At 40.7% G+C, this 10,843-nt stretch overlaps 1 protein-coding gene across 3 annotated transcripts; it reads right to left on the bottom strand.

Annotated features, from left to right (window-relative positions):
* Nucleotides 1-379: 379 nt before the first annotated feature.
* bida (BH3 interacting domain death agonist) lies at nucleotides 380-10,217 on the bottom strand. Of its 3 annotated transcripts, XM_017466288.3 has the most exons (6): nucleotides 10,075-10,217; nucleotides 9,233-9,332; nucleotides 9,027-9,122; nucleotides 4,494-4,797; nucleotides 2,591-2,724; nucleotides 380-776 (listed from the first exon to the last, which is right to left on the bottom strand). In XM_017466288.3, the coding sequence occupies exons 4-6, from the start codon at nucleotides 4,768-4,770 to the stop codon at nucleotides 588-590; spliced, it is 600 nt and encodes a 199-aa protein (XP_017321777.1). In that variant the 5' UTR covers nucleotides 4,771-4,797; nucleotides 9,027-9,122; nucleotides 9,233-9,332; nucleotides 10,075-10,217; the 3' UTR covers nucleotides 380-587. The 3 variants fall into 3 exon arrangements, with proteins under 3 accessions (XP_017321777.1, XP_017321778.1, XP_017321776.1); XM_017466289.3 differs by lacking the exon at nucleotides 9,027-9,122; XM_017466287.3 differs by lacking the exons at nucleotides 9,027-9,122; nucleotides 9,233-9,332 and having other exon boundaries at nucleotides 10,075-10,213.
* Between the last annotated feature and the right edge of the window lie 626 nt (nucleotides 10,218-10,843).

Here is a 10,843-nt window from a genome sequence, read left to right as displayed (position 1 = left end):
AATATAATTAATCTGTATGGAGAGGGGTCAGTGATTCCATCACAGGTACCATCCGAGGGTGAGGGCCAACACATGCTTCCTCGGAGACGTGAAACCAGCCAATCACATCTTTTCTGCTGCTCATACTGTCTCACCGGCCACGAGAACACACTTGGAGGAAAGCGTTATCCGGCCTCTTCTGAATATGTGACCTCACTGACGCCCATGACTGTTTAGTGTTACCGTGACTGACAGAGTTTGCCATCCCATCCCATGTAGAGAGCACAGCCAGATATTCCCCAGTGGCTCAGTTCCATGTGCCAAAACACACCAAAAAAAAAGCATACTTGTGGGTAGAGTGTATTATAAATTACAATACCTTTAGTGGGAGATGTCAAAGTTCATGCATTTTTGTGTTTATTTACACAACAAATTCAAAACATCCCAAATCGATTCACTGATAAAACAGACAAAAATGAACCAAAAACAACAATCATGTATTTCTTTCTTCTACTAAGAAACAAGTAAACATTTATCATAGATGAAAACAAAAAACAAGCAACAGTAACCTTAGGATGTAGGTTACACTTCGGTGTAAATGAAACAAGTCAACTAGGAGTATTCGTGAAGGTGTATTGCATCATGGTGTTACAGAGGTCACGAAGCAGACGAGGCGCACGTTCACAGACTGCCCTCGCCAGGGAGAAGGTGAGCGCCGTCACCATTCGCTCACTGTGCATACCAGGCACGTCTTTCAGTAAGGTGTCGACACCCTGAGACAAGCAGCTCCACAAACACTGCAAACCACAACGTACAGAGACATTATAAATACAACATCTTCTCACTCATCTTCTGTTGTCCAGGGTTTCATTTAACAACAGATTCGTTACCGCACGTCACGATCTGAGAGTCCTGCTACACTATTGGACATACAGGATTAGATATACAGTATCTCACAAAAGAAATGACACTTTGCTACAATGTAAAGTAGTGAGTGTACAGCTTGTGTAACAGTGTAAATTTGCTGTCCCGTCAAAATAACTCAACACACAGCCATTAATGTCTAAACCGCTGGCAACAAAAGTGAGTACACCCCTAAGTGAAAATGTCCAAATTGGGCCCAATTAGCCATTTTCCCTCCCCGGTGTTATGTGACTTGTTAGTGTTACAAGGTCTCAGGTGTGAATGGGGAGCAGGTGTGTTAAATTTGGTGTCATCGCTCTCACACTGCCTCATACTGGTCACTGGAAGTTCAACATGGCACCTCATGGCAAAGAACTCTCTGAGGATCTGAAAAAAAAAAAATGTTGCTCTACATAAAGATGGCCTAGGCTATAAGAAGATTGCCAAGACCCTGACACTGAGCTGCAGCACGGTGGCCAAGACCATACAGCGGTTTAACAGGACAGGTTCCACTCAGAACAGGCCTCGCCATGGTCGAACAAAGAAGTTGAGTGCACGTGCTCAGCATCATATCCAGAGGTTGTGTTTGGGAAATAGATGTATGAGTGCTGCCAGCATTGCTGCAGAGGTTGAAGGGGTGTGGGTCAGTCTGTCAGTGCTCAGCCCATACGCCACACACTACATCAAATTGGTCTGCATGGCTGTCGTCCCAGAAGGAAGCCTCTTCTAAAGATGATGCACAAGAAAGCCCACAAACAGTTTGCTGAAGACAAGCAGACTAAGGACATGGATTACTGGAACCATGTCTTGTGGTCTGATGAGACCAAGATAAACTTATTTGGTTCAGACGGTGTCGAGCGTGTGTGGTGGCAACCAGGTGAGGAGTACAAAGGCAAGTGTGTCTTGCCTACAGTCAAGCATGGTGGTGGGAGTGTCATGGTCTGGGGCTGCATGAGTGCTGCCGGCACTGGGGAGCTACAGTTCATTGAGGGAACCATGAATGCCAACATGTACTGTGACATACTGAAGCAGAGCATGATCCCCTCCCTTCGGAGACTGGGCCACAGGGCAGTATTCCAGCATGATAATGACACCAAACACACTAAAGAAGCTGAGGGTGAAGGTGATGGACTGGCCAAGCATGTCTCCAGACCTAAACCTTATTGAGCATCTGTGCGGCATCCTCAAACGGAAGGTGGAGGAGCACAAGGTCTCTAACATCCACCAGCTCCGTGATGTCGTCATGGAGGAGTGGAAGAGGACTCCAGTGGCAACCTGTGAAGCTCTGGTGAACTCCATGCCCAAGAGGGTTAAGGCAGTGCTGGAAAATAATGGTGGCCACACAAAATATTGACACTTTGGGCCTAATTTGGAGATTTTCATTTAGGGGTGTACTCACTTTTGTTGCCAGCGGTTTAGACATTAATGGCTGTGTGTTGAGTTATTTTGAGGGGACAGCAAACGTACACTGTTACACAAGCTGCACACTCACTACTTTACATTGTAGCAAAGTGTCGTTTCTTCAGTGTTGTCACATGAAAAGATATAATCCAATATTTACATAAATGTGAGGGGTGTACTCACTTTTGTGAGATACTGTATATAGATGTATGATTCTCATAACAATGGCAGACACAAAACTTCATTTCATTGTACTTGAAGAATGATGATAAAGGTACTCTATCGAAGCTATTCTATAGATGCTCACCTTTTGAGGAGAAGTGCTAAGTGTCTTGGTCAGACGCTCAGCAGCTTGAGAGACAATGATGTGATTTAATTCATCTGCCATTCTAACAAGTTCAGCAGCCACCTCCCGTACCGCGTTCGCTTCGTCAAAAGGCACTATACGCACACAAACAAAAAATCAATCATATGTCTACAACTCACCACAGCAATGACACTTATATTAATGTTTTGCACTGGTCTGATCAGATGCATAGCATTGTTGGTGTTTTTAAACACATCAGTGTCACATCAGTGTCACATCAGTGTCACATCAGTGTCACATCAGTGTCACATCAGTGTCACATCACGGCAGTTGAGGCTCAGTGGTTAAGGCTCTGGTTTACTGATCTGAAGGTCGTAGTTTCAAGTCCCAGCACTGGTACGTTGCCACTGTTGGACTCTTGAGCAAGGCCTTTCTGCTCCACAGGCTGACCCTGTGCTCTTACCCCAAGTTCCTAACAGGCAGGGATTTGCAAAGGGAAGAATTTTACTGGAATGTATATGTGACAAAGTCTTCCTTCTTCTTCACTGGGTTGAGAAACAGGCCACCAACCAAAAATATACAGCTAACACGACACAATGTGCTTGGAAAAAGACCGGCTACAGTATGAACTCTAAATCGACACCTACAAGGTGGACTGACAAATTCTAATATGTCCTTAGTAAGTGTACACAGTACATTAAAACCACAAAAACACTTCTGCCCATGATACACTTGTATGGGCACCACACACCCGCACACACACACACACACACACGCACACGCACGCACGCGCACTACCATGTTAAGGTCAGTGCTGTGCTGAGAATGTTCCACCATGCAAACAATATCTGGTCAGTGGAGGTCTTATCACAGGGGTCCATCCATCCATCCATCCTACTTTAAACTTCCCCCAAATGTCTGAGCTCCTCACACTATCCCTAAGCCTGAGCCTAGCCAGCCTAGGCTCCCTATCGCAAACCCAGACCCATGTCAGGAGTGTAAAAACTCAAATTCCACCTGGGTCACATCAGTATTTGTGTATTATTATTATTTTTAACACCAATATCCTTAGTTCTGAAAGTAAAATAGGATGACTGTAGGAAAAAGTAGGGCTAAAAGAATCTTTTCTACTGCACGTGATTAATATTTTTTGTGTGATGGTAATGGCAAACGGTAATATTTCAGACTAGACTCTAAATTCTAAATCTAAATTCAGACATGAAACAGATCAGCCAAGAAAACAACAGCAGAAACAGAAACAATGTGACAGTTGTGAAGAACCTCCACAGGGCAGGGGTGAAGGTATCACAATTCACCGCTCAAAGAAGACTTCAAGTGCAGAAATTTAGAGGCCATACCACAAAGTGCAAACCACTTCTGAGACGTTAGAATCAGAAGGCCAGATTGAAATTCGTAAAGAAATACAGAGATGAGCCACAAAAGTTCTGGAACCAAAAATAACCACTACCAAAGTAATGGAAAGGCCAAAGTGTGGAGAAAGAAAGAAAGTTCTGCTCATCATCCAAAATATACGAGCTCATCAGTCACGCACAGTGGAGGTGGCACCATGTTCTAGTTGTTTAACATATCTACATGTAAACGAAATCAGGATATGAAAGCTGAAATTCTGATCTTTGAACATCTTTTGAACTCAAACCCAAATGTCAACAAGGACTGCCCTTGCGGTTCCAATACTTTATAATGAAATGTAATGTATGGACTGTACAATGAAACCAAATAAACAAATTTAACCTGAAGCAGTCCAAAAGGAAGTCATCGAACAGATTAAATTATCCACCCAAAACTTTATCTACTTTGTCACTTAACCATAACATGACACATTCCTAAGCAAAGCAAAAAAAAAAACAAAAACATAAATTGTCAGAAATTAACTAGAAAATACCTGGTAATACATGCTCAACTTGAGGAACATCGTGTAGCACAATTCTTTGAACTGAATGTCCGTCTGTTTGCAGCTCGCCATCACATTCAATGTTGGAGTCTAAGTCATGGTTCTGGGTATACACTATATGGTCAGTTATTCCAGTTGGAGCTGCACGGAGTTTCATGTCACAATGCATCTTCTCTAGCTCCCTCTTTAGCTCACTGTTCAGAGGTCTTTGCTGGAGGAATGTCAGGAACAGGAGAGGAGTTTGTGAAAATGAGTGAACGTCCATCATGCTGTTAAAGCGCTTTTCCTTTGTACTCTGTAAAGTTAAACAAAAACATTACGTAAATATACAGGTCACATCACTATCTTTTTTTAATCGATTATTAACTATGGCAATAATTAAGAAGTTCAAAGTCTAAGCTGTAATAAAACTCTCTGAAAGAGGACAGACGTGTATTTTGTCCCAGACAGTGAGGAGGATGGTTAGAGGGGCTAGAAGTTCTCCATGGAGCATGGTTGGTGATTTGCAGAAAGATGGAAGCGTTTTGAAGTCATCAAGTCTCTAAATCCACAATTATATCCACATCCATACCAACAAACTATTTGGATGGTGTGCTGAAGAAAAGATTTTCTTTCATCTAACCACAAACACAAGCATCAGCAGTCTGTTATATGCCACCGTAAGTCTGACTTTCACTATGGTCAGATGAGACAAAAAGATTTCTAGCAACAAAAACTCAAGGTTGGTTTGATGTAAAAAGAATACAGTATACAGAAGAGAACCTAATCTCTAATGTTAAGTATGGTGAAGAATCTCAAATGTTTTGTGGCTGTTTTTTTCTCTCTCCAAAGGCCCTGAGCCGATACATCAGTGCGTCAGCCGATACATCAGTGCGTCTCTAGATGAAACGGTTACCGGTTTCACAAGAAATCCCCCGACGATTGGTATTACCGTGTCACATTATATCACATCACATATTGTGTCACATATCATTAAAACCATGCGTGATTACTGTGATTTTTAAAACTCTCAGTAAATGCTGTCCACACACACCCAGCACGAGTCTGACGCGGGCAAAGAAAAAGTTGCTAGCAAGTGCATGACTTTGAGCCAAGACAAACTGACAGTTCAAAGTTCAAACAAGACAGTAACAAATAACAAGGGATAATGTACATTCATACCACTAAATACACTAACAGTGATTTGAGATGAATGTTTTAAAATTTTACCTTTTTCTTTATTATTTTATAATCCACTGCATTTTACAAAACAATCGTCCAATACAAATACTGAAGTCGTCCGACTCCATTTTCAATACAGTCGATAACTACAACGGAGAGGCAACTTTAATGTTAATGTCATTATGTTTATGTTGATTATATTTGTTGTTTGTTGATTTTCAAGTTTAAAAGCTGTTTAAATGATTTCAGTGTGTGTATCAGTACTTTTTATACATTTCAGCACATTTTAACAATACTGTGATAATACTGATAACCATGATTGTTTTGGTCACGGTTTTGAAATTGTCGCACCGTTACATCTCTAATTCACAGGCAGGGTGAAATATGAGCAGATAGCAATGCCAAACATATTATCAATATACTCAAGGAACTGCATGTACATGTGCAAACCCACCATCCATTACAAACCTACAAACACACATACAAACTCAGGCTAACATTCTTACCTACAGTACAGCTCTTCCTATTACAAACACTGCCAAAATTCCCTTCCTTATCACACCTACGGAAACTTAAAAGAATTGGCAACAAGAACAAAGATTTCCTCCATAAACACAAGGAAATGTGTGATTATTCCCTTTGCTCACAACACAACCTCAATTCTTAATGCCATGGATTCCACAAGATGTTGGAAATACTCCTTTGAGATTCTGGTTCATGTTGACATGCTGGCATCACGCAATTCCTGCAGATTTTTCAGGTGAACTTTCAGGCTGCAAATCTCCCGTTCTACTGCATCCCAAAGGTGTTCTACTGAATTCAGATCCACTGACTGGGAAAGTCACTGAAGAACATTGAACTCGTTCATGAAACCAGTTTGAGACGACTTTTGCTTTGTGACATGGTGCATTATCATGCTGGAAGTAGCCATTAGAAGGTGGGTAAATTGTGGCCATGAAGGGATGCACATGGTCAGCAACAATACTCAAATAGGCTGTGGCATTCAAGCAATAATTGATTGGTATTAACGAGCCCAGAGTGTGTCAAGGAAACCTTCCCCACACCATTACACCACCTCCACTAGGCTGGACCATTGACACAAGGCAGGTTGGGTTCATGGATTAATGCTGTTGGTGACACATTCTGTCCCTACCATCTGTGTGCCTCAGCAGAAATCGAGATTCATCAGACCAGGCTACGTTTTTTTAATCTTCAACTGTCCATTTTTGGTGAGCTGGTTCCCACTGCAGCCTCAGATTTCTGTTCTTGGCTGACCGACATGGAACCTGACATGGTCTTCCGCTGTTGTAGCCCATCCGCCTCAAGGTTTCTGAGATGTTTTTCTGATCACCACAATTGTACAGAGTGATTATCTGCGTTACTGTAGCCTCTCTGTCAGCTCGAACCAGTTTTACCATTCTCTATTGACCTCAGTCATCAACAAGGCATTTCCATCTGCAGAACTGCTGCTGACTGGATGTTTTTTTCTTTATCAAACCATTCTGAGTAAACTCTAGAGACTGTTGTGCGTTAAAAAAAATCCCAGGAAATTAGCAGTTATAGAAATACTCAAACCAGCACAGCTGATAATCATGCAATGGCCAAAATCATTAAGATCACATTTTTGTGGTTGATGTGAACATTACCCAAAGCTGCTGATCTTTATCTGCGTGATTTTATGCACTGCACTGCTTCTGAATAATAGGCCACTTCTCACAATGACATCAGAAATCTTGCCACAAAGCTGTGTACACGTACTTCCATTTTACCTTACGCGCGCTGGATACTTCAGGAATGTGCAAGAACATGCTAACTAACAACACGAAAGGTAAAGTTTAGAATAATAACGTTTACGTATTTACGGGTTCTTATATTTTGATAACATTGATGATTGTTTCCGGTTTAGTATTCTTTAACATGTCTTTAGTCTTGGATGGGAAAGTAGGCTAGCTGGCAGCAACAATAAAAATATGCATCACTCTCGGCCTGTGTTGCCGCAAGTTTCCTAACAATAACAAGTGTTTACTTTTGATATTAATGTTTCACCTATTCTAACACCCCTATTTAGAATAACTTCCTCTTAATCAAATCTAAATTTCAAAACATTTCCATATGCTGATGTGATTCATCCTGTGTCCATCTTTCAACAGTTTATTACAATATTACAGTAAATCAAACAAGAGTAAGGACTTAAAGACTTTCTATTTGCAAAAGAGAAAGCCAACAACTACCGTTATCCTAACTCCTCCGCTAATGTAAGCTGGGCTGGACAATCCAAAAATTCTTACCTTCATAATAAACAGGTACTGCTCAATGAAGAATTGATATCCTTTATCAAGTTTAGAATGTGTCGTAAGTGAAAATTTGCCTGCAAGTCACAGTACATCATCTAGACATATTTCTGGCAGATGTAGAAGGGACTGGGTAAACTCCACGGCGTTCCACTATGCTGGCAGAACTAACCAAACGCTGCTTTGAGTCAGAATGGAAGTTGCATGATGTCGTGAAAAGGGTCTATTAGCTGATTGGATAACTGCATAAATGAGCAGGTGTACAGGTGTTCCTATTAAAATGGATGGTGAGTGTGTGTGTACATATATTAGACAGACAGATAGTTAGATAGATAGATGTATAGATAGATAGATAGATAGATAGATAGATAGAGCTGTGAAAAAGTATTTGCCCCAATTTCTTCTGCTTTTGTGTATATCTCATACTAAATTGGTTCAGAAATTAAAACAAATTCTACGATAAAACAAAGGCAACCCGAGTACACACAAAATACAGTTTTTCAAAAAAAAAGTTATCCAATACCAACTGGGCCTGTGTGAAAATGTATTTGCACCCAGTTATTAATTCCCCAAATCTATGTAACTGAATTCATAATGGGGTTCAGCTGGACTAGACACGACCAGGCCTGATTACTGCAAACCCTGTTCAATCAAATCAACACTTAAATACAAATTTTTCAACAGCATGAAGCTGGTTAAAAAGGTCTTACAGTAACACACTATGCCAAAACGAAAGAACCACCGTAAGAGGCATTATCTCCAAATGGAAAAACTCGGCACAGTAGTGAACCTTCCCAGAAGTGGTTGACCTTCCAAAATTCCTCCAAGAGCACAACAACTACTCATCTAGGGAATCACAAAAAAGCCAAGGACAACATCAAAGGACCTACAGACCTCTCTCACATCAATACAGGTCACTGCAAAAATGGCCTTTGTGTAATGTTGTATTTCGTTTGAAGATCTAAAAGGATTTAGTACGAGATATACACAAAAACAGAAGAAATAATTTTTTCAGGATACTTTTCCACAGCACTACGGATTTCCTAAGAACGAAGAAAACAGATGCACTGACCTCTAATCAATCCACCGCTCACCCACAAGCATACTAATCAAACGGTGGCTCAAATTATACTTCAAACCCCTGGAGGAGGATTATGTGACTGCTTCCCTTTCTTCAAAAACAAACACAAAAACAACCACACAGCTACAGACAGAAAACCTCAAAGTCCTGCTAGTCAGGAGCAAATTAAATGATCAGTCTAAGAATAACTATGGTACCTCTGGATGCAACCGTTCAAGACGCTCCACTTATTTAAGTCACTAAATCACAGGCTTATCACTGGTCCTGTAGCACCGCAGCAGGGGGTTACTGCCTTTCCTGTCAGACACACAATCAGCTAGACATACACATATACATATTCATACAGTACAAGCTCAAGCCTAGGCACAGAGTTTAGAAATTTATAGAGCTGTAAGCATTAACGGATATTCTCTCAGTTGTGTTTGATGATGATGATGATCACTGTTGAGATCTGGTGTGAAATTAAGTCATGGTATATAATTTTCATAGGCACCGAACCATTTAGTGACCCCTGATTATATATTTATATGACCTTAGCTTTAGAGAGGACCACACACACACACATACGTATATGTACACAGATAGATAGATATTTCCCACACCTTTAGTCCGGACGTGATGTTGCTTTGCTTTAAAAAAATATATAAAATGACAACACCGAAAGGTATTTACACTGGACTAGATAGACCAGATCTAAGAACTCAACAGCAGATATGGACGTTAGTTAAAAACGCACACTAAGAAAATTCTCTCTCACTGTTTCTGTGTATCTTAAGTAGGTTTGTTAAATCTATCTAACTCGGTCAGTCAGTCTGATTGTTTCTTCACAAGCGAGTCATGTTACCAACTCCGAGCTCTTTTCTTTGTTTTTTCTTTTCAAACCGCCTTTTAAAAGATGTGCTAACTAGCTAACTACCCAACGTCTAAAACAAGCTTATAAAGCGGAACTTTATCAAGCCAAACGTAACTCCGAGTCAAATTAGTTGTGTATAAGTATGTGAATAAACCTAACTGTATGGTAATAAAGAGAACAACTTACATTCATTAATAACTCGAAGAAACTTATCAGAGTGCGAGCTACACATCGTTTGTTTATCTCCCTCTCTCTCTCTCTCCCGCGACAAATTTATATCGCCGCCTGTAGTTTCACGAACAGCAAAAGGAAAGTGCATGGGCGATGTAAACATTCCACGATGGGGGTGTACAGTTACATATGTGTAAAATTAAATTTATTTAGCGTTTGTAAAGTGCTACATTGAGATGTAATTGGAACTCCTTCTGTACAGAATTAGAGTCTAAAAGCTGCGATAGATTTTACAATTAGACGAGGCGGTTTCTATTCCATTTGAAACCGGATCACCCCTCAGAATACGCATTTTTACAAGTGGAAGTGTCTCTGGCTGAGCACGAGACCGCTGTTTCGGGTATTGGGTATTGTGGTACATCGTCCAGGCGTGTATGCCGACTTGATTAAAAGTGGATCTCCACACCTCCAAATGGATACGTGTAGTATTTTATATTTAAATTTGATGAGGTGGTTTTATACCGCTTGAAAGGTGACCACCCTTCAGAATATGTATTTTTACAAAAGGAAAGTGGCCATGGTTATGAAGGGCGGAAATTTTTGCAGACCCTCGGACTTCTTCAGCCGTTGCCTGAAAGTCCGTTTTTCTAGAATTAGGGGAAAGGGCTTCTTTAAATACATCGAGACTATAGCTAGAGAACAGTCTTGATAGACAATAGCTTAAAAAAAAATAAAAAAATAAAAAATCATAATCTCAGGTCTAAAATTGCACCGATTGACGCAA

The sequence above is a fragment of the Ictalurus punctatus genome, chromosome 4, assembly GCF_001660625.3.
Source record: "Ictalurus punctatus breed USDA103 chromosome 4, Coco_2.0, whole genome shotgun sequence".
Classification (NCBI taxonomy): domain Eukaryota; kingdom Metazoa; phylum Chordata; class Actinopteri; order Siluriformes; family Ictaluridae; genus Ictalurus; species Ictalurus punctatus.
Note: the sequence above shows the minus strand (reverse complement) of the source record. Positions and strands in the feature narration are given on the sequence as shown.